At 38.2% G+C, this 24,864-nt stretch overlaps 1 protein-coding gene across 1 annotated transcript in view; it reads right to left on the bottom strand.

Annotated features, from left to right (window-relative positions):
• LOC148814236 (uncharacterized) overlaps positions 1-24,864 on the bottom strand; it is a 98,274-nt gene that overhangs the window by 23,057 nt on the left and 50,353 nt on the right. The window contains exons 37-47 of the mRNA XM_088906861.1: positions 23,185-23,299; positions 16,543-16,756; positions 15,021-15,130; positions 11,830-11,975; positions 9,348-9,420; positions 5,899-6,090; positions 5,240-5,367; positions 3,676-3,844; positions 2,955-3,043; positions 1,203-1,284; positions 568-752 (exon numbers count right to left, since the gene is read on the bottom strand). Of these exons, the coding sequence (XP_088762987.1) occupies positions 568-752; positions 1,203-1,284; positions 2,955-3,043; positions 3,676-3,844; positions 5,240-5,367; positions 5,899-6,090; positions 9,348-9,420; positions 11,830-11,975; positions 15,021-15,130; positions 16,543-16,756; positions 23,185-23,299 (1,503 nt within the window). The remainder of the gene's footprint in view (positions 1-567; positions 753-1,202; positions 1,285-2,954; positions 3,044-3,675; positions 3,845-5,239; positions 5,368-5,898; positions 6,091-9,347; positions 9,421-11,829; positions 11,976-15,020; positions 15,131-16,542; positions 16,757-23,184; positions 23,300-24,864) is intronic.

The following is a 24,864-nucleotide window of genomic DNA, read 5'->3' as shown; positions in this document are numbered from 1 at the left end:
CCCATGCAAATTAAGTGACAGTAAATGAGAACCAGAATCCTTGTTTAGTGTGTAAAAAGCACTTTCCTAATCAACATGATTAAAGAAGTTGTTTTTTTTCCAAACCCAACAATGTGAATCATTAAAGCACTGGTTTTATAGAATAAAAGAAGCCTTTATTGTTTGATGTTTTGAGGTGGCACAGTGTTTAGCATTGCTGCCTTGCAGCGCTGGGGTCCCGGGTTCAATTTTGGACCTGGAGTGCTATCTTCATGAAGTTTGTACAGTATGTTCTTCATCCGTTTGTGTGGGTTTCGTCTGGGTGCTCCCGTTTCCTCCCACACACCAAAAACACACTGGTAGGCGAATTGGCTTCTGGGAACTTTGGCTCTGGTGTGGGTGTGTGCATTTTGTGTTTGCATCTCTCTGCCCTGAGATGGACTGGCGTCCTGTCCAGGGTGTACCCTGCCTTGCGCCCATTGCTTGCCAGGATAGCCTCTGGCTCCCCAGCAACCCTGAATTGGAAGAAGCGGTTAGATAATGGATGGAGGGATGTTTTGACTTAATGCTGCAGAATCTCTAGCTCACCTGCAGCAGCTGTGTGTCGTTCAGTGGATACACCTGGCTCAGCCCAGATCCAGGAACAAACTGAGACCCGACTATCAGGCCATGAAGAACACCGGTACCGAAGCAGAGGCCGCGCCATTCCGCTGGGAGGTCAAGCACCCTCTTCCACACCTTCTCATGGACTTGCTCCAGAGCCAGCACTACTGCTGCAGAGATGAGCAACTCGAGGATTAAAAATGTATTATGAGCACTGTTTGACTGAATATTCCTTTTGTAATGTACTATGTCTAAAATCTTTTTAAAAAATAATTGTATTACTGTCTCTTACATTACAAGCAAATTAAATAAGCATTAGCGTCTGACTTACTGTCTCAATGTCATTTTATTTAGGTTTTAATTTCTCACCTGTTATCGTTCCATCATGTGTGGTTGTAATATTGCTGAAGCCTTGACATTTCTTTTTGCGATTATTATCCTTTTTAATTATTTCTCCAAAAAGTATTTCTGACTTAAGCAATTATATTCTTTAACTGCATCACTGCTGGAGATGGTAGCACTGACACCAGCAAATCTGCACAGAACTGTTGCTCGCTGTTGATATTAAGGTTGTTTTTACAAAAGGAGATTCTAATATTGAATTATTGTTCCCCACTTACCCATTGGCAGCGGTTCACCCCGAAGACCATGAAATAAATCACTCCCCATCAAGCAGTGAGTCATCAGTGCATGCCATGAGACCTTGCAAAACAAAACATATTTTAAAAAATTATGTACAAGAAATACTTTGGGTACTTACTGTAAATGTTTGGAATTATAATAAGTGTTTTTTTACTTCGCTATGAACAGAAAAAAAATATCATGGTTGACTTCTTGCACAAGAATCAAAACAAATGCAAGGCATAATGAGAAATTAAACATGCTAAATAAAGAATGCTGGCTTTACATTTATGAAATGTACTGGGCACAATTCAGTTTTAATAGTAATTAATTTTCCCAGAATTATGTCATGTGCAACTGAACAATTCCTGTTACCCAATGTTTTAATCTGTTTTTTTAACTGTACAGTACAAACACTTTTCCTCATCTGCCATAAAAATACTTTCCTTTTGCATATTCAGTGCTGAAACATACAGTGTATAGACCTGAGGTGACATTTACTCTGTAACATCTAATCATGTCTGAAAAACAATGCATACAGTACAGCATGTGTTTAAATAAATCATGCTCTTACTCTTCTACAGTGGGCATAAGTAGTGTTTTTACTGAGTATCTGAATGATTAAGCACACCAATCTTACATACAGTTCTAATAAAACAGAATAAAAGCTACTGAACTAAACTAATTGCTCTGAACTGCATGTTATTAGAGCCTCTTGAATCTCCACATAGATTCATTAAAGATTCTTATCAAGAGAGGAAGCTGTTTTACTAACAACCCAATTGAGATTGTACATAATTTTGAATTGGAACCAATTTGTTTTTAACTGATTCTACATTATCCTCCCTGAGAAGCTACACACACTTTTTATGGTCAATACAAAGGAATCGGATGTGCATAATCTGTCAGAGAGTAAAACAAAAAGACAAAGGCCACCGTCCAATTATATGCAATGCAAACCTCTTAAATGTCAAGCTATTTGCATTAACAAAAGCATGGCCGCACTCAACACACATTAGCTATACACAGTACATCTGTCACATCGCCTAACCCATGTCTTGAGCCAAGAAGGCAGGTCCTCATTCCCCAAGCCTGTGTGTATTGGACAAAATGTCTATTAAAAGGGAAGTGTTAAATTGCTGTGGATCTTTCCTGCACATACTGTACTGTATGTCTATTACTGTTTTTCTAATGCAATGGGGATAAGATAAGTAAAGCAATATATCTTTATTTTCATTACCTTCTATGATATGTTTTTTCAGATAATTGCATTTCAGAAATAACACCCTTGTAAACTTTCAATCCCATTCAGCTGAATCAGTACCCGAAGCCCCTATCAGTTCCATTATAAACTCTGCAGGCTTGCCAACACCAAGTCCCTCAATTGCTTTTGCCTTAAACTAATGCTTCCCAACACTAATTAAAACCTTGATTAGAAAATTGTTTTACTGCTTTATGTCAAAGCCTCACACTGCGCTCCGCTGTAATAAAACTCTGCTATTACAACTGGCATGTAAGGGCACATCTGTTTGTACAGTGCAGCAGAAATGAAGGCAGATACACAAGGCTTTAGAGCTGTTAACTATCACTTGACGGGACAAGCTCTGATTTTCCTATGACCCCGAAATGAAAGAAGCAGTTAGAACATGGATAGCTGGTCATTAAACTACACTTTCTTATTTCGATATAAACAAAAAAGGCAAGGTAAGTGAAGAGCTAAGATACTATGCAAAGACACACATTTACAGTACCTTGTGGATTTCCGACAGGAAGTCTTCAGGAAATGGGGCTCCAGGTTCTGCAGTGAGCCACAGTCTGAACTGGTTGTTGCTCTGCTTGGCTGCAACAGCAGACATACAGTAAGTGTGTCAGTTCAATGAAGACGTCTGCCAAATTCATTCTGATAGTGCTGAACTGGTAAATCTGGTAACTAAGATGGCTCAGTTTTGACAATCTCCCATTTCGACGTTTCAAAACTAAGATCAAGCATCTTAAAGCATCTGCTTGAAGCTCCTTGCATTACATTATGAAGTCTAAGTTAACACACGACAAACCTGTACAGTACATTCAAGGAAAGGAACTCAGCTATTCAGTTATAACCTGGTATATATTCAATTTATACGAGTATATAATCTCTTAGTGATAAATATAATGTATTGCATAGAACAATCACATTATTGCATTATAGATGTTTATAAAATATAAAAAAGTAATTTCCTGCACATACTGTATAATAAAGTGAAAAGGGCACAATTGTCACACTGAAATGATAAAATAGCACAAAAAATAGAAATTCAATATTTTATAATTGAAACTGTAATTATTACAACATTTAATTATCAATTCCAATATTAAAACAGAACAATGATAACTTAAGGAGATTATATCTATCGAACCACTGTAATGCAACCATTTGTCCCAGCACATTCCACCAATGAATAGTTTGTCCACTTTGTGGCTATGTTTTCAAACCTGCAAGGTTCATCATGTGATGGATTTTCTTGAGCGAGGACATTGATGCCAAGTGTACATTCTCAACAACCAACCAGCCCCCACACTCCATCATGTCACCCAGAGCTTTTTCAACACCGCTTAGGCAGTCTTCCCTCGTAGACACCACAGAAACAGAGATGTCCATTTCCTATGAAGAGACACACAGCCCATCACAGCTGACAAATGCAACCAAGGACTGCAGAACCAACACGTGCCAAAAATTAAAATCGCCTTCTAAAACAACACTTACTAATTCAACGATTTGAGGAGATTTTGTGATGCAAAAGGAGTATATACAGTAGTCTGAAAAATCATACATATCTGGATACATTTTGTCATTGCAGTGGCTAAAAATGTGTAGTTAACTACTGTTTTGTTAGAAGCAAACAGGGCCTCTGCAAGAATTAATGAGAATGATCTGAGCAGATGCAATAAAACAAACCTCTGTAAATCCGAGGTTATTTTGTAATCTCTACAAGATTACAAGGCCTTCAGATTTTACAGCTTTGCTTGTTCATGGCTCTTTGAACACAGCTGTGAAATGTTTTCATTATTTGGGCATCAGACAAACAAAACAGTCTGAGCCTGGCGAAAAAGAAAAGATTGGAAGGCTTTGTTCCATGAATTTGTAACCAGCCCTCTTTAGAGTGATACGTTCAAGGCCCTTTCCATCTCCTCCTCACAGAATGGTCTCCCCTAGCACGGTGAGAATGTAGTTAGAGGATGTTAAATTGCTTGGTTTTACAATGCAGTTTGTTATAGGATTTTTGTTCTAACAGGCGTCGCAAATGTAACAGAGCTTCACACTGTAAACGTCTCGTTCTGGTCCGTAACGCTGTTTTCTCAATGGACATATTCACTTGAAAAATATAATTGCAGTAAAATCATCTTGCACTTAACAGGCGCTATTAATTTGCTCTTTCCAAGAACTCAGACATACATGGACTCAAAATACACATATAGAATTATTAATGTTACTTACAGACACAGATGGAGGTAGTAGTTCTTCAATATACTGTATATGAACATACAATTTTACTGATATTATAAACTGTACATAGTGTAAGACCTTGATAAAATGTGCCTTATGTCCACACAGGAGAGTGAATATTCCTTTGAGGTTTGGGATGACTGTACTGATGGGCGATAAATGTATCCCTGCCAACCTGTTTGACACTGTTTAGCTCACTGAGTACAAGGAATTATAGGGGTCTCATTATGAACATCACAATGGATTTGAGGGGAACAAATGCTCAGGAAAAGAAAATGAGCTGCTACATTTCATTTGTGAAGTCATTAAACTTTATCTAATTAAATACACAATCTCATAAATTATGTCTACCATTCTATCCACGCAAATGCTCTCTCTAGACATTTCACTGTTCAGTGCATACAGTATTTATGATAAGCCATCTTGTTTCCAGCTGATATCCGAAGACCATTTCCTCCTGTGCATACACCTTATCTGACGTGCTTTGTCTTCAGATGTATGTTAACGGTGCTGTATTGAAATTCAGTGAACACCAGAGGAAGATATCAGTACCTTGGCAGCACTACATATGACAGTTGTAGGTTGGACACTCATGACTGAACACACATTAGAGGGTCCATTAGTCTGAGATAAGCCCGCTGGAAGAAGAACTAGAATTCCAACAGAGTCTTCCACAAGACCTGGAAAGACAAATAACACCATTTTCTTCACTTTCAGTTTGGAATTGTTAGTGAAGCCGCAGCATCGCCATTAAGGGCTTTTGAATTCCTTGGCTGAGAAGCAGCAGTTTTTCATACATTGTGTGCGTTTTACTTTTTAAAAAAAAGGCGATTTATCACGGTATATGTGTGCTGCTAGACCTGAGAAATTAAAAAGCAAAGATGAGGACAAAGTGCAACATAGCTTAAGAAGTTAACAAAAGTTTTTTTTTAAGTGTTTAAATCATCTAATTAAAGCATTCAAGAGACCCAAAAGCAAACAAACCTTAAATCGCCGTTTTGTTTAATTTCACTCTTATTTTCCAGAGAAATAAGACTATGCTTCGTAAAGACAGTGGAAACGAATTGCTAATTGCTGGTCCAACTAATTGCTGATCGTTGGTCCAATTTAGTCCAAATCGGACAGTGGAAACGAATTGCAATTTGCTGGTCCAATTAGGAAACGTGACAGAAAATTCCCCATGTTATAGAACCAAACTGTCGCATCCTTACTTTTAACATCGGCAGCTTGAGGGCCTGAGCCTCCCCATGTGCAGACGCTGTCATGCTGGAGGAGGTAGCGAGGCAGTGCGGAGATCAGGCGATCGGGCCGCAGAGCCTGCAGGAGCAGGAGCTTGTGCATGCCTGAGACCGAGGGGGTATTCGGGCTCTCTGGGGCTCCGTTCATCTCCACCGGTTCTCCTTCTGCGTGGAGAAAGTCACTTTTATTTTATTGTTAAGCTAAGCCAGGAACCAATCAAACTCACAGTTGACTGGTCAGTCTTAAAAAAGAGGCCTTCCATACCAACCACAGCAAACTGACAGAATTCAGCAAAGAAGACACTGATGCAAAATAACCTCATTATTACGAAGGATGGAAAAGTATTTAAGAAATAAAGGAGTAACTGCTGAAGTAATCTCAGAGTAAATGCAATTGATCTGGTTTAGCTGCTTTCTTCATGTTCAACAGTGAAACAGAGGACACAACTGGAAGCTTCAGGAAGGTTAATTTAAAACTGAGAACAGATGGAATTTTGTAAGCCAAGGGCTGCTGGAGTCTGAAACCAACTACCCAGCCATTTTGTTGAAGCCGATACCCTGGCTTCAACAGGAAATGGCTTCTTTCAAGAAATAACTGGATGAGATCAGATCAATTAGCAAGTAAAACCCAAATGAGCTACTGAGCTGAGCCCCCCTTGTTTATTAATAATGTTTTTATGTCAGTTTGAAATGTTTATACCTTTTTTATTAATATGTATGCCTAACTATCACCTGAAATGACAGATTCATTTTATTGCTACTACAACCCTATTGAAGCCTCTTTGAAAAGCTTTCGTCTCAGGGGGAAATGAACTGCATGTAGACAGCCTGAAAAAAATATTATTTTGCTCAATACAAAAGTAAAAAAGCAATTTACAGCATGTCTTAAAGTGACAGAAAACATGTAGATTGAATGCTTTTCTTGAATATAAAAGGTTTGTTAAGTACCACCTCTTGTTTACCACAAACAATTGCCACTACTACTTTGTTTCTGTTAAACCACAATATTCCTTCTATTTTAAACATTATTGGGTTACAGGAAAGAAGGACTGAAGTTATTATTACCAAACTAATTTCTTTTTTAAATGACTTGTCTATTGAAAATAGTTCAAAATGAACTTATTCTGTATACATACAGTATGTAATAAATTGAGGAGCAGTAATTATGTAGTTTTTTTTTTCAGAAAAATACTTGGTTCTATTACGTTAATGATTTATTTACTGATAATATAAATAAGGTAGGGAGGTTTAGAGAACTGGCTTAAAAAGCAGTATATATTGCAAATTTCACATTTATAAGAATTTTAGAAAGATTTATCACCACTGAGCTTTGTAAACAGTGTTATTTAAATATCTTATTACAAGCCTCAGAGGTGTTAAATCTTCTTGAGACCTCTTTTATTACAGGTTTGTGTTTGATTTATGACTGCTCTCTGCCCATTAAATGCTGTTTGGGAAAGCACAAATTGTTACTATGGGGCATCGTGGCTGGAACCAGAACAGTTTATTTACAAGGGTCTGGAGGCCTAAAAGTAAGACAACTGTTTTGCTGCTGAACTCTGTGCATACTGCCATTTATTAAAGGGCCAACTAAGAAGGATGAACATCTATCGAGCTATCAGTGTGGTTTTTAATAACATTTCATATCCATCTACGTGCTACACTGAGATCAGCAGGATCTTATTATTTGTTTGACCTCAAAAGATGAAAAAAGTTGCTGACTTAGTTCCAGAGTTATCAAACTCTCATGTATTGTGTTTAATTTTTTCTTCCCTATCTTCTTGGTGACAAGGGAAAATTGCCTTTTAACAGCGTCTGGTTACTGCTGGTTTAGTCTAGCTTTTGTTAGACACAGAACGTCATCTTCAGTGCACACTGGGTGGTATTCACAGAGTAGTTTTTTTTTAAGAATTAAAACAAAATGAAGGGCACTTCTTGAGAGGCACTCATTAGAATCTTGGAGTTGGGTAAAAGCATGCCCTTCTCTAGTTGCAAATACCACACCTATAATGATCCACACAGTCTGATCACAGCTGGTGATCTTAAAAACAAGAGAATCTTCGACATGCTCTTTCCTCTAAAGTGTTGCCGTTGCACAATGTGGTGCATAGGGAACGTGAAAGCTATAACAATTACTTCAAATAATGAGCTCAACAACTTACCTCCATAAAAAATAATAGTCCCTTGTAATATGTTTAGCTTTATTACATAAAGCAGTCAAGTTGCTATTTTCCCATAAAACAGATGAATTGGAAGAAATACATTAACAAACCCCCACAGGCGAATGCTAATGTTGCTGCGATATACAGTACTCCGTCTCACGTTATGCCATATGGTGCATTTGCTGTGGCCCCAGAGTGCAGATTATGCCGAGGAGTAAAGTAATTGTTTCCCTAATAATGTGTGACAGCAGAAAAATGTGCAACACAATCATATAAAAAATGTAAAGGTTTGCAGACTTGAAGTAAGCATTATGCCAACCGAATAAATACATTTTCTTTTAGGAAAATATTTTCCCCATTGAAATCTGTTCAACGGGCACTTTGCTGAGTAGATATATGCTGTGAATTTTGTCCCTTAAAACATTTAACTGCTGTTTAACTGGCCCACAAGGATAGTGTGTTATCTGGACACATCAATCCATTTATTTTCAGTAACTGCTTTATCCTTAGGGGGGTCGTGGTGAGCCAGAGTCTAACTCGGGAAGCACACAGTGTAAGGCGGGATTATTCCCTGACTGGGACGCCAGTCTACCAGAAAGCTCACACAAATACAACACAGCAATTAAGAGACACCACTTAATCTGGACAGCCTGTCCCCAATCTGTGGGAGGAAAATCAATTGCAGGATAGACACACACAGGTTTTCACTCACACAAGCAAGTATAAAAGCAAAGGTGGAAAAAATACATTTTGAGTTCTGTGAAATTAGCATACCTAAGAGTAGCTCCGGAGACAGATACCTGTTCATCTCTGAGTTAAAGAAATCAGTGCAGTCGCTTGTTTACTCAGGCTACTGGTCAAGATTCCAAATTTCTACAGTCATAAACAGGGTTGTGGAAGTGTGAAACAAGCTGCTGTACACAGCCATGTGGTTGAAGACGATACCCTTCCTTTAAGAAACAGCTGGATGAGATCCTTGGAACTGTACTAACTACCAGACGGGCCAGAATGACTGAATGGCTTCCTCTTGTTTGCTGCCTTACTTGTGTTCTTCTATAAACACAAGGAAAAGCAACACTGTTTTGATGGTTCTGATCTGTGCCAATGTGCTACAGAGTTGGAAGCCTGTCAGCAGCAAGTAGGAGCTGGGATAAAGGGTCTCCTGTTTAAAGCAACACAAGCAGAAATCCTGCAAATATGAAAATATACAGTAAGAAAATACATTTCCCAGCAATATGTTTGCATTTCTGGGAAACTTACCTAATGGTAGTCGTTCTAGTTCTGGATAATCCAAGTTAAACCATCTTTCCCACTCAGTCGAATGCTCAGCAATCTGAAATAAAAAAAACAAAGCTGGAAGTATGTGATCATTGTTTTTGAAACATCCTCCAGAGCAAGTTCACATATTGACTGATTGACTGATTGACTGATTGACTGATTGACTGATTGACTGATTGACTGATAAAACAGGTTGGACAACATTAAATCCTCTTTTGAATGCTTAGTCAAGTTGCCCTGGTTTAATGTACTTTTTCAACTTGCTGACCTGGTGTGGTTGTTTCTGAACAGATACTGTGTTTTAAACTTCTGCCTGTCCCGATATTCACAACAAATCACCCATAATAGCCAGCACAAGTTTGGGAGGCTCTGATCTTTCTGAACTGAGCCATTAAGACGGACACGTCTTTAAAGAAACTGCTTTCACTTATTGCCCTCAATTAACACCTTGCTCAACACAGTCCCACTCCAGCTCCTCAGCAGTGCACCAGAAAGGCAAGGTCGAAGTGATGAAGCAGGGCAGCTCTGCTCCTGCACTGAAGGCAGAAGTGCAACCAGCGTCTTCTCTGACGTTAACGTACTTGTTAGGAAGGCTTTGAATTTGCCAGAATGCAGTGGTGTAGCATTGACATGGAAAGAGCTTGCATTTAAAGAATTTCCACATCTTCCCCCATTAAACACTATTCAAGCTGACTGATATCTTTCTAGAGCAAACAATATTTATCATGGACATTTTATAAACTGACAGCCTTTTCAATTTAAGTTAACAACAACAACTGAAAATGGGAAAGGCATCTTCTTTAAAACCTCAATACCCCCAACTTACTCGTAGACTTCTGTGTATTTTCATTTTCTAACCACACAGACATTTCTGTCACCTGTCTTAAGGTACCTTATCGTCAACTCTTCGCAAAATTAGTATTTGTACGCATCTCTGGACTTTTAACTACATGGAGTCTTAAACATAAGAACAGTTACAGACAGGACATTCAACCCCTCTGGCCCAAAGTCTGGGGGATGGTTTAATCATAATCTTGGCCGATTCTACTCATTCATATCCACATATCACGATTCTTGAGCACAGACACTGTGCATCACTCCCTCCACCCCATCATCACCCTTGCTCAGAAGAGGGGGAGTAAGAGGGTTTTCTGAAAGCCTTATCCTCACGGTCAGGTAGCTGTAAAGTTCCCTATCCAATTCACACCTCTACATCATCTTAATTAGGGTTTGGCCAAACTACTGAAATGGGATCAACTTCCCTCACATTCATAATATAAACACACAATTTACACATTGTTAGCTCCTGGTGCTGGATACACAGATGTATTCTGATACAGTATAAATCACATCTCTAAACAAGAAAAAGCAAAACTCAATGTAACCTGTATTTAGTCAAAAGCAACCCTTTCATTGCTACTTTGTGAATACATGCAGAATTACCATTCATGATATTTAAACACAAAATGCAGTACATGACTAAAAACACACAGTAATAAATTAATCATTGGAGAGAGAATTTTCTTCAAATTAATTTATCAGTTGTGTACACTTCATTACCTAACGCTGTGCTGCTCAGGAATTAAACAAAATAAAACAAAGTAAAAAAATCACTTGGGTGTTTGCCCGACATGATTGTAATAGAGGCAATACATTTTTCAGCAAAAAAAGGCAACGAACATCAATGGAAGTAATTCTCAGCACTACTTGCTCTCTACGCATGTGACATTAACTTTCAGTAGCTCTTTTCCACAGATTTCACAACAGAAACCATGGAGGAAGTTTTTTAGGTAAATTCAAATTTACATATGTTGAGTCTGGCGTAAACCAAAATTAAGGACAGATGATGTAATGTAACAGGTAGCTTACAGTGACTGAACTTCTCTTTGCTCCCAAAAGAATGAATCCTTTGTCGGTGTCTACTCCTGGCTTTCTGGTGTGGCTTAGCTGTCATTCATCTGGGAGGAATGTATCTCAGAAGTGTGTTCTGGCCCAATGTACTGTACACGTTACACTTGGACCATGGGAAAGTATTGTACCTTTGTTCACAGACTTTGCAGAAAATAAACGTTTGTCAATCACACACCTGAAGAAGGCTCCGTGGCTGAAACCTTGTGTTTTCTTTCTTTTCAGCATGGAATAAAGCTATTACATGTTAGATGGATTGATGTCACTTCTAATTGCATTATCAAACATGCAGATAAAATGATACTATATCCAACCACAAGTCCCTTTTTGGGGGGGGGGGGGGGGGGGGCTAACAGTACCACTGAGGAATTAAGAAATCTTGGTAAATGGGGCTCTCTCACAGTAAAATTAATCGTTTAGATCAATTTTCAAAATGCAGTGGCTGTCAACTTTGGTTTAAATGCACAGTAATAGGTTTGCTCTAACGTAGCAAGGGAGGATAATTTACAGTACTGTATGTGGCTTGAAACAAGTGAGTGGGAGTGCTGAGGCTGACCTGTACACAGACACCCTCCAGAGGGCCAGGAAGAAGAGAGAGGGCCAGCAAGCACTCCCACTGCTCGGCTGGTATCCAGGCAGGTGGCAGCCCCTCAGAGCCAAGGTCTCGCAGGGACGGAGGAACTCCATTGTAATCTTGAAAGCCTTGAGAAGTGGGAAAGAAAGACATTGAATGAGTTTGGGATATACTACAGCAGCCAAGGTGCAAAACAGTACAGGAAGTCTTTGTTTATTGCATGAAACAATCCAGAGTGAGAGTACGTGTTTATATTATTATTATTATTATTACTGCAGTTCAATTTTGATGAAGGAAAAGACATGTACAGTTTGTTCCAGCATATTTTATAGCCTAATATATGACTGACCGCAGTCATAAAGAAAGCAAACAGCTTGCAACTTTCCATAGATGTAAGCAGAAATGAGACATCAGTCATTTATATAGTTTCTTTAGAAAAAAATGAAACTGCAGAAACTCTTAGAGGATCATTTTACTTGCACTCAAAAGTACTCACTATCACATCTTCTCTGTGTATTTATACACTGTATCTGTGCTGCTGCATAACCAATATATAAAATTGTTTAATTGACCCAGGATTGTATGGGTCAGGAAAAGACTGTTTATGTCATCCATTCTTTTCAACTTTACTAGTTGAAACTCAGGGTGAAGGAGATATAGCGTAATCCAATAATGATCTATTTGATATGTACTGTCAATAAAAACTGCAGGGTCAATTTTCCATGTGATTTAAGTCCATCAAAAGAAGGAAACAGAAGTATTTAAATGCAGCAAAAGCCAACAGTAACTTTTTTTTTTGCAGAAGCCATCATTCCTGGCATGCCATTAAGCAGAAGCAAAATCTTTAAACAGCACAGTTGCCATGGGAAATTTACTGAACTATTTATAATGGCGGCTCAAATGAAATAAAGAAACAAATAAGGTTAAAAGAAAACCATACGAAATAAGAAACCCAAACATGATGCACTGCCAGGCTATGTATCCACAGCTCATCAGGCGCTGTGATCTTTGCAGTGAACGAATAAAGACGGACTTATGTATGTCAAGCACATACTGTGTTCTGTTTAATTAGAAGAACTCCATGAGGACCTGCACATGCTTTGTATCTGCTTCACTTTGTGCTTGGTATTTTGTTGCACACATATTATCAATATGCCAAGGTACTTGTAGTTAATTTCACTCACTATTTATGAAGGCAGTGAGTGCTCTTTATAAGAAGCAAGAGCAACAGAGACTATGAAGTAACTGGTATTTTAAGGAAAGGATCAGATTAAGTTCAAAACTGCCAACTGGTGCAAGATTATATTGAATATAAACATGACCTTTCCTCTGAGCTATAGGCAAGCCTGCTGTATTTATTGCCTGAAGAAGTGCTGTAAAACACTACAGACCGAAGGTTAAGTCAAGTGCTCCCGCTGATGCTGTGTCATATCATCCCACAGATGTGTTATTCCAATTATTTAATATTTCCTGTAATTTTATATTTCACATTGCATGTACATGTTTAACATACATTAAATATAAATTTTTACATAATTTAGCCTAATGATTCAATTGCACATTAAAGTAAAAGGTTAAGAGAGTTCTGTTCTGTTCTAAAGCTATAGTCTACAAAGCCCATGACTGAGTTTTTGAAACCATGGGTTGGTGATAAAACTAGATTAGTACGTTTCTCTACTACTCCATTCAACAACAAATTATTTTCATGAGGAAATTTATGCTAAACAGAGAACATTCTTCTTCTTTATGAGGTTCGGATAAATTAGCTACAATACTACATGACACCTCTATGTTATAGCAAAGATAAAAACAACCTTCAAAACATATTGAGTGCTTTGATGGTCTGTAAGGTCTCCACTACACCCTTAAGCACTATGATTAAGGAATGTATTGAATGGACTCCAGTGTGCTAACGTTGTCAAAAGGTTATTACATTCGTGCAGATAAGTTACAGCCATCATAACCAGTTCTGGCTAACTCAGCATGACATTAATGGAGACAAAGCAATCTCTAAAACAGGGCAGATATTTGCTAAAGCTGTAAAGGTTTGTGTCATTTTCTACTTTCTTCTGCTGCACACTGTTCAAATTACTTGAAAGAAAATGCAGTTAACATCTTAAGTGGATGCTGCCAAGAAGATCTGTAGTCTTCCTTTGAACCATCTAAGCAAATCCATTTTAAACCAGGGACAATGGGTGGTAATCTGAAGGCAAACAAAAAGGTAAGGAACTTAAGCAATGTATCTTGGAGATGGAGAATGAATATCGGTAAAAAAAATGATTGTGAAAGGCTATTTAAGGCTATCTCTTGCTATTACATGCTAGAGTAGAAAGGTGGCAGATGGGATAACGATGAACTCCCAGGGACAGTAACAGAATACCAAGTCTTCGTGAGAAAGCCAGTAACAGGATAAGCCATGAAACTGTAGTCCACTGTTAAATGATCCTAAAGGCAAACAAACTGGAACAAGAGGTTTAAGCATCATATGAAAGAGAAAGGGAGTAATCTCTGAGAACCCCTGAGAAGAAGTTACAGTACTTAAAAGGATAGGGGGAATAGGATTCAGAATATGTGGCATGCTGGGCACAAAAACTGACAAGCTATATTCTATCTGATTTTAGGCTTTAAGGTGGTGCAGCCCATTCCATCAGAAAGAAGGATTAGACATCATATTCTCTGAGCAGGCTCTCAAAACAATCTCATAGAAAGCAGCCCCTCAGCAATAACCATAAGAAACAGCTGTCACCCTTACTGTGGATGGGCAGCTTCTGCTCCATTTCTTGTTGCTTAATATTGATCTGATTCGACCATGGCTGGCACAAAATGATCCTGTACCCCCCTGAGCAATTTGAGGAAACGGTCCTCAATGGTTAAAAAAGTAATTGACTTTTGCAGAACCAGCACTTCATAAATCCAGCTTATTTTAATGTGCTCCTCACAAGCCATAATAAGTTTGTAACAAATGGTAATGCCGTATGAAAGAAACTATACAGAAGACGGAATGGTCTTGGTAATGTTGCTGGGTCTCCTGCTTTTCAAGAAAGGCAACTGAGAACAGAGCTGGATGTAAAAGGCATCAGAAACTGCTGATGTCTCTACTACTAAAGTGCAAAATTCTAAAAAGGCTCAACCACTGACAAGATAAAAGAGATTCTATAATGTACTCTATTTACCTTTTAAGAGAAAGGATACCTCTTCCTCTGTGAGTGCTCCTTCACTCTCCATCTGGATGTACAAAGAAAGCATACAGGAAAACACCAGGCTATGTTCGGGATGCAGGCTCCTACAAACAAACAAGGAGTGAGTCAAAAATGTTATCACTGACCTGGAGCTCAGTGGTGGTACAAATGCATGCTTTTTATTTATAAAGGTTAGAATGATTGCAGTGCATTCCTATCAAGAGACGTCAAGTACCAAGAACACAACAATTTGAACTGGATGGACTCACATCACAGTGGCACATCCACTGCACATCACGTGTCTCAGAAATTGAATACAAAATTATTCAAAACCCTATATTATAGTACTATATATACTTTAATGACTCAATGGTTTAGAAAACCAAAATGTAAGAATGCAACACGATCTTAGAAAGCGAATTAATTTCTCAGACAAGCAGCAGTATAATTCTCACCACATTATGCCACAGGCCCAGGTGCAGGCTTGTATGGAAATACTGGTCAATCTTACTTTGAAGCCCTTGAAGAAAGCATGCTATTTACTTATTTAAAAGGGTCTTATTAAAATAAACAAAACTCTTTTCCTTGTTTTTTGTCATTTCGGACCTCAGACCAGCTCCTGAGGGAACACCGTCTCTGCCGGTTTTCAACTTCAGTGGTTCTCACCTACAGCACTGTTTCAGTGCTCGGGCCTTGATTCCACACCTAGCCTGGATAAAGTACATTATTTCCAACATCAGCGTACAGAACGTTATCTGTATCTACAGTATCTGACTCTGCATGCTAATGAAGAATTTGCTCACTAAATTCTGAATAAAAAGGTTTTAATTGGTGACCAGTTTATGAAGTACAGCCATAGAAGGGAAGGACAATAAACCACAGCAAGCGAGTGTTTATCCTTCTGCTGAGGTCCTGTTGGTCACTTTTCAGCTACAGTACCCTACATGAATGAGAGCAGCTCTGGAGCTCACTGATTAACACAGGGATCATACAGTACCACTTGCACATTCTGATCAGCTTTTTAAGAGCTGAGAGCAAATTTAAAAATGGTCTCAGTTGGAGCAAAACTCAATTGGCACTGGGACTCCATGACAGAACAATGATTGAGCACCACTGATTTGGGCAACCAGGGGGAAAAATGCCTATATTATGACCAGGTATGCATACCGACAGTCAGATCCAGAAAAGTATGATATTTATTCCTGTAACCCATGTCTTAATATTTCTGTGGCCTTTCTGTTCAACAAACCTCCCACCCACGTCTGCAATTAGGCAGATGTGACCCAAGTGTCAAACTGACCTCCGTCAGATTTTACTTGCTAATATCCCAGCTAACGAAAAAGTCAAACCGTGACACGACTTTGTAATGCAGAAGCATGCATTCCCGTTCTGCAATAACGCAATGAAAGCTAATCAATGTGTTGCCAAAAAAAAAATTTAAGTAACCCCCGACAGCAACAAAGCAATTGAAAAATGACATCAAAGCGCACAGACTGCAAACATAAAGATGACGAACTGGTTTATCGACTGGTGGACAGTTTCTGTGAGGTGATCCACAAGCTGTCTGATCTCATTGGTGGATAGGCTGAGGCTGTCAGCTGCAGGTGATGGAGATTTGCGTTTCCTCGATATATTGGCTGTGTCCATGGGCAAGCCCAACTGTGACGATGGAGATTCTTCTGAGACGTGGGGGTCCATAACTGGTTCATCGCGGTTCCTTTCTAAAGCTTCTGCATCTAAAAAAAAAAGACAAAACGCTTGACATCACAAAAAAGGAGATTATTTTGTTTTTATAACACAAATTCCTTTACTTGTATTGACGTCAGCATGGTAGGGCACTTTTAGAATGTATTCACAAAGGTACAAGCCTGAACATCCATCAAGAAAGATTTGAGTATGTGTGCTATACTTTCTAACATAAAAGATATTCCTGATTTTTTTTGCTCGTTTTGATTTATGATAATTTGATATATATTTATTTCCAGGTGCAGTGTATTTTAGGAGATCGGGGAAATGGAAACCAGAAATGTCCTTGTATTCAGAAGAATGTATGAATCTCACCATTCAGCTGAATGGGATAACAGCTGGATAAGATCCCTACATCACTCAGCTACTTCATTGTATTCTTATAAATACAGCTGGTTGGTCATTAGTAGTGTAACAATAACTATTCCATGCTGAAAAGAGAATATTAATACAACAAAGTGGCTGTGGAGCCACAACTGATTCTAATTACTGCATGAAATAACAATTCTCACTTTCGCAACTCAAAAAATAATGAGTCCATCAACAAGTTCAAAAGAGCAGGTGTTTCTTCTCTCCTTCCACTTTCAATAAGGAAAGGGGAATTTCAAGAACATTATACAAAAAAAAAAAGGACACACATTCCTGGTCGTGTAAGTGTAAATTGCAGATCCTCTCTGACCAGCTTTCCCAAATAGTAGAAAACAAAGTTCTCCTTCGTGTTCAATGTTCAGTATTCCAGTGAGTGTTTAAAACATCATACATTTCAAAATCAAAGTCCTTGGAGTTGAAGGTTCCTTAGCATAGACAAGCTTTTCTATCAGCACAGGACCTTGTTAAAGAAATCTTTCTCAGACAACAGAAAGAACTGGCCTGTCTCATTGGGCTTTTCTCCTTGCTCTTTTCTGCTTTCTATCCCCCTCTCCTGTCCAGGTTCCAGCCTTCTCTTTAAAAAGAGTCAGGCTGATTCCTCCTCACCTGGGCTCAGTAATAATTAATACATCTCTGGTGCAACTAGAACAACCAAATGACCTTTCTTAATTAACTAAAATGTCTTATTACTGATAACTGAACTGAAATTATGGGAAGATAATTAAATCCATCAATGAAACACTAATTTTTCGTGTCAAAAGATTCTTTTTAGTGGCTAGTGTCACAGTAGGGCCAGCGTACTAAAAATGTCTAACTTGGTCATTGCACGCAATGATGATTTTCACTGCATAAAGCTTTTTATCTGCCTCATGTCGTAAAAAAAAAAAAATCCATCTTTTTTGTTTCTGTCTTGGTTGTGAATTGCTGGAATTAACTTTAATCTTTAATCCAAATCAATTCAACAGCTCACAGCCAAAAGAGATGAAAGATAAAAATAAGAGGAAAAGAGTGCACTGCCTTTGAGCTAATAGAATCACAAATTAAAAATTAAACCTTTTACTCTGTTCAGAAACAGCAGGACATTTTGACCTCTGCTTGACATATCTAAATGGAAGTGAGGTCAGATTAGCTGCTTTTGTCATGAAAATAAATCCGGTCTCTAAATCCTTTTGTACAGCATGGCTGGTTGTGTATATGTGGCTCTAAGACGCCAATTAGCCTCACAGTAGTGTAACTATGTTAATATTTTGATAATCCATCATCAGAAAGCCACATATTCCTGCATAGGTAATGTAAATTTAGTGACTCTAACATGTGAGAATGATTCAGACTATAAACAAAGAAGACACCCAAGTTTGGAATTAAATTCACTACCTAAGAGCTGTGACACAGCACTGCTAACCACCAATAAAATGCGCCACTATTTATCACCTCTCCTGAAAAATATGAATCGCCAGGAATCCAAGAACAAATGGGTATGAATCAGACTACAAAACCAAACTAAACTGACATTCTGATAAACTGTATTCTTTTTATCCCAATCATCCTTTGCAAGTCCTCAGATATAATCATAATCTTCATGCACATCTCACAAAGACACATGAAACAGAAATACACTATAGTGACAACTGCACCTCTACCCTACAAAATGTCAATCCAGTAATATAAGGTAATAAAGTATATATATATAAAGTACAAAATAGGAGGTCTGAGAAGAAAATAAGCAGGCTGGATGCATCACTTTAAAATAATGTACAAGGAACAGCCATCCAGCATCTGTCAGCAAAAGCTTGACAATATATAAATATCTGGAAGGTCTAGTTTCTTCTGCATCACTGCCGTTTCAAAAAATACTTTTTATTATACCTCTACCTTATTTGAAATTGTTTGAAGAGTTGTTGTTTTTTTATCAGGCAATGGGCGATAACTCCTGTGCCCACTTGGGAGGGCATGCTGCAGCTTAGCACATACTGGAGGGGGGTCACATCTCTCACTGACGCCCACACAAGCTCTCACCTTTGCACCAAGAACTGAGGGTCTCCAAGCAGGCTATTTACAGCCTGCTGGCCTGGTTCCATAACCTGGATACCACAACTGACTGAGAATCCCAGTTGTAGTCAGCTGTTGACATGACTAGATCAATGGTTCCCAGTCCTGGTCCTGGTGACCCACATACCCGTTATTGCTTCGGCCGAGCCCTCAGTTATACAATCGAACCCTTCAGTGACTAAATGAGAAGAAGTAGATTAATTTGAACTGCTTTGTTCCCAGCTCTCAAACATGTAGGAGCTTTAACCGTTGTATTTTGAAAGAGAAGTAAAATTCCAAACTTGTGACTAGAAACAAAATGCAGATATTCAATTGAAGCAACTTCTTAGATCAATTAAGGCTTAAACAATCTAATGAGGTTGGGATGGAATGAAAACCAGCACCAGGGTGGGTCATTAAGACCAGGACTGGGAACCACTGTATGCTGTAGGTCATAGGGTTCAGCCACCACTCTGAGCTAAAGCCTTTTCTGGCTTGGTCACTCAAAAACCCGTTTCACCTTTTTCAATGTGTTGTGGTGCACTGGAAACCAATAGGAAACACGTTCATTCTATTAGCTGCGGAAAATCTATGATCTTTGCGTCTCCGACAGATTAAAACAACGACTTAAAAGCAATCCATTAAGGTTATTTTCTATTCTGTCCATCCCCCACTGCCAAACTGCTAGTGAGAGATTACTAGGGAAGCATGTGACAAACGATGTTCAGGAAATGTTTCCCTTCTTGCCCTGAGGTAGCACAGAGATCAGTGCAAAATCAGTCTTCTTTGTGTGTTCTAATGTAACACCGAACTTGGTATAACATGGTGTAAAAAAAGAACTGAGGCTCATAATATTTAAATTAAGTGTTATTATCCACGTTATACCATCTTAAGCTTATAAAACAAACGCCATTAACCCAGGAATTTTCATTTTTACAAAATCATGCTTTCAGCCTTTTGAATAAACAGCTAATAATCCTTCAGGAAAAACATCATGTCTCTGTGAATCTAATCTTATTGTGAAGGAATACGGCTTTGACAAACTTACTTCAGCTGCAACAATGTATGAGATCCATCATCGCTAACAGCATTTTTGAAGCTTCACCACAAATGGAACAGAAGGTTAATGAAAAAAAAATCAGTGATAATATGGAGGCCGGTGGAAAACAGCATTCTACTGCCCCCATGTGAAGACTGAAGAAGAAATGTCTGCGGCCGAGCAGACAGCCGAGCAGATTCATTGTCTCACTGCTCAAGGTAAGAAGTAAGAGTTGTTGTTTCTGTAGAGCTTTAACAAAAGCAAAAAAACATTACAAAATATGATTTAGATCCAGATTAGATCCAGCGTCCTGGTTTGTTTTATGCTTCTTGCTGTATTTTGCCACAGAAGAACGCTTGCCTTTTCAGTTGAAATATGAGACTAGCTTAAGTGCTTTTGAGTAGATTTGCTACCTTAAAACTATTAATGGTCCATTTCTCTGTTTTTACATTTTTCAGACTCAAAATTGTTATGTAATTAAATGGCAGCATGTCAGTTCTTATTTAGTACTTTCATATTATTTGGAGAACAGACGTACAGTAATAGTAAACTCAGACTCAACATGTTTATATTTTGCTGTAGATGTATAGACAGGAAGATGTCAACATATACAGATAATATGCCAATGTAAGATATATTTAATAAGATGAAGCAGACCGCAACAGCAGAAGCAGAAGCAACAGATAAACGAACATGTCTGCAATGTTTAAAAATGCTAATGGTTACGAAGGCAACACAAGGACTCCCAGTGCTACAGTCAGTCAATACCATATGATTTTTTCTTAGAAAAGGCTTTTTTTGCTACCCCTTGCAAAGCCCATCCAAATCGCTTCCCAATTTCAAAATAAAAAAAAAATTGCCTGTTAAAAGCGATACATTAAAGAACATGTTGCTGCACTATGGATTATTCTTTTGTCAGTTTTCAAAGACATCTGTTTTCAAAATCTACCTGCCTTGTTGTTTACCATAGGCTATCTATCTGTTTTAACAACCTCCAGAGGGACTTCACACAGCTCATTGTGCAGGAGTACTGCTAATGCATTCTCTCCAGCACTTCCCTGACTAATGTACACTTACACAGTGAGTGCATGTAACAGCCAGTAATAAACATCAGGAAAAAAGATGACTGTTTACAGTGTGAGGAAAAAGCAAAATTTTTAATCTTTAAACAGACAGTTCAAGAGCTTCTGGCGGCTCACAGAAGCTTTCTTTGTCCACAAGAAACAAGTGGTTTGCATTCAAACTAACAAAATAAAGCAGACTGGTGGCTGCTTATGTGCATCATAGCAAGCTTCTATTCTATAGCGTCCTCTGTAATAGGAGACACTTGTGGTGTCAAAGCAGAGCAAATTGTGGAATTACAACATGTCAGGTTTACGCAAGTCAGACACCAAATGTAGCAGTAATACAATTGTCTTAAATAAACTTTAGCCTGAGAAACACAATCAATTCTTGACATGTTTTAGGACTATTTAGACAAGAACAGTTTGTTTCCTACACTTCACACAGTTGTTTAACGGTTAGACATGCGAACAGAAAATGTGTGTTGGCATTTCATCAGTTTTATCATTTGTTCTACGGAAAATTTGATTTCAGAAAAGGCACTAGGGAGTATTTACAGATGTTACACCTGACATCAAAGAAGAAAGACTGAAATTTACTTTAATGTGCTCTATTATATGGAATGGTCTGACCTTTTTTTGCTGACACTTTTGTGCCATTTTGAAAAGGGCAAAAAAACCTCCTGGATTCCATTATGTGATGAAATATGTGAATAAGGGATAACATTCGCCTTGCAGAAAGAAAAAAAAACAATCTTTAATAGGCACACTGGAGACATTTCAAAGTTATTTGGCTCAGTACTGGTATGAAAATTATCTTTTGCTCATATAAATTTTTAAACCACTCTTGCTCTATATGAAAAATCAGAATGGAAGCAAATGAGAATATTTGGATAGTTTTATATGTCCATGAATATCTCAGTTGAAAAATTACAGTCCTGTTTGATCAGTTAACTGCGATAAAAGTCAGTATTATATTAATCTATGCTTTATCAGTCCTTGAGCTTGCTGTGTTTTAGGCTCTCATCACTACAAACTGTACACCCTTTACTTAAAAATCTACATAAAATTTAAAATGCCTGTGTAATCTGAAAGAAATTTAGTTTTGTGTTTGTCTAATATGTTCAGCACGACCACGCTAATTAATGTAGTTCATGTTAGCCTGCTAATAATAATGTTTATATAGTACCAATTACCACCTTAACATGACCGGGTCTGCAAACCCATAGAAATTCAAAGAGACCTGCCATCTGCACTTCACACTCCTGGAGATGAACAGAGATGTCAAATCCAATTAGAATTTTCCTGTTTCTCAGTGCATTGAAATTTCAGTGCTGTAAAATCTTTCAAGTAAACAGGCCAATACTTAGCAGTGTAGAAGTCTGCAGTCACAATGTTCTTGATAATTGAATCAATGTAATTATCGAGTGCTTTAAGAGGCCAGAAATCTCAGATGTAGATGTGGCTTTAACCTGCACAGCTGAGGTAATGACAGCCTGGACACAAGGGTGAGTTTACCTGGACCCACTGACTAGGTGAAAGAAGTCAAGGAGTGTCTACAAAGGCAGTGAGGAGGGGGGTTACAAAACTATCAACTCTGGGAAAGGGGTATCTGTTAACCAGACTTAACTGAGCGGTACTAGGAGCTAGCCACTTGGTCTCAAGTTTTGGTTAGGAACTATATTATAATATCTCAGCTCTTGTGTTCTGAATTTGTGGTACACATGCAGTAGGTAATTACACTGTTGAGGAGAAATGTAATGCCTTTGTTGGAGCTTGTGTTCCTAGAGACAGCTCAAAGGCTTCCACAGGCAGTAAAACAGAAGCAGAAATGCCTTCATTTTATGCATCATTTTTTCGGTCATTTAACTTTCATTTGTTTAGACATTAAGAAAATAGCAATTTGCTGGATTACCTCTTCCAGGAAGATCACCACCATGCTGTCTGTCATCGGAATCATCGTCTTCTGTGACTTCAGGGTCTGTTACAGAATTAGCTTGATTGAATGTATTTTTCCGAGCATCTTCAACCTGTAACCATGGCAACATCGCTTACCCGTCAAATTACAGTACCCACAAATCATTAAATGTTTTTGCTCCATTAAAAGAAAGAGAAATTAACGACACCAAATAATAAGTTGGACATTAAAATATATGCGAGGAAAACGACGAGTCATTACCTTCCAAATAGAGCAACACTTGTGCCCAGTTACGCTACGTGAAGCTATAAATTGGTTGCTTTATTGAGGTCACCAGGACGCCCTGGCAGTGATCATTAGAAAAAAGTTCGCATGTTCTTTTTTATTTCCAGAAAGACTTTGATTTATATCAATCTAGTAGCATTTACATTCACATCGGGATGTTGATCTTTGCCAGGCTAGAAAACAAACTTGAAATAACACATTTTTAGCCAACACATGTATGTCAGGAACATAGTTAGTTAAAGTACAAACAGGACTGGGTCCCAGCTGTCGGTTCATTACTGTACCATTCATTGTGAGCATCAACTCACAGACTAGAGGACAGACTTACAGCCCTTTGGTTTGCCACCAGGAAGCACATTTTGTTTAAAATGGGTTCACCCATTATTTTGTTTTTTTATCTTCTATTTTTGTGCTAAATTTTTCTGCCAAGTAAACAGTAGTTTACTGCGCTAGTAGCTAAGAGATCTAGACCCCCTGTATGTATAGGTTCTAAAATTAAACCTAGAACTTAATAAGTGGTAAAGAGAAAGTGTGCCACAAGGTATAAAACACAAGCCTCACATGTTCACAAGTTGAGCTATAATTTTAAGCCTAAATGGATAAAGACAAACAGGAATTTTATTCCTATTTCCTAATAATCATTACGACGTTACAAGTGTCCATTATTAAAGCCACCAACATTTGGAGGTCATGACAATGTTATATCTTCCTCTCCATCCCCATATTTCAGAAGTTCCTACATCGTTTAAGGCTCATCCACTATCTTAAGGCTACTCCTTTTAAACATCTGATACTGTTCAGTATAAAGCCACAAACTTCTGTATGGGAAGCCCTTAATTTCAGATGTAGTAAAGGGGCAATCAATCCTCATTTTATCACTGTTTTTAACATTTTTAACAATATATGCAAAGATGTTACTGAACTAATACACGCATAGCATGAGACAATACGGTACTGACTAGCTCTCATAATGCAGTGTCAATCAGCCAGGACTTCAATAATAATACACTACACAGCATGGGAAGTGTCAGAGTAAACTACACAAGTTGATTTCATAAATGTGTTGCCGTTCTGCTTTCTCATGCTGTGAACACGTTCATATTCGTTAATCATATCATTTATAAATGCCATGAACCTGAGTAGTATTTCTTACGAGATCCATATTAAGTATTAAAATAGGGTTATAACATCATCCCTAATGAGAGTGAAACAGCAGTCTATTGTTGCTTGCTTTGGCTAAATATACACAGAGCACAATTAGAAGCCTCTATTTAACTACCTAATTAATATGCATATAATTGCAAGATAACAGATAGACGGCTAGATATCCAGATATGGATTATGGGAATGTGATTGTTAATTAGCTCTGCTTAACCAGTACATATGCAAAGT

The sequence above is a fragment of the Atractosteus spatula genome, chromosome 27 (assembly GCF_055471065.1).
Source record: "Atractosteus spatula isolate fAtrSpa1 chromosome 27, fAtrSpa1.hap1, whole genome shotgun sequence".
NCBI lineage: Eukaryota > Metazoa > Chordata > Actinopteri > Semionotiformes > Lepisosteidae > Atractosteus > Atractosteus spatula.
The sequence above is the reverse complement of the archived record's forward strand: the minus strand, read 5'-3'. Positions and strand labels throughout refer to the sequence as shown.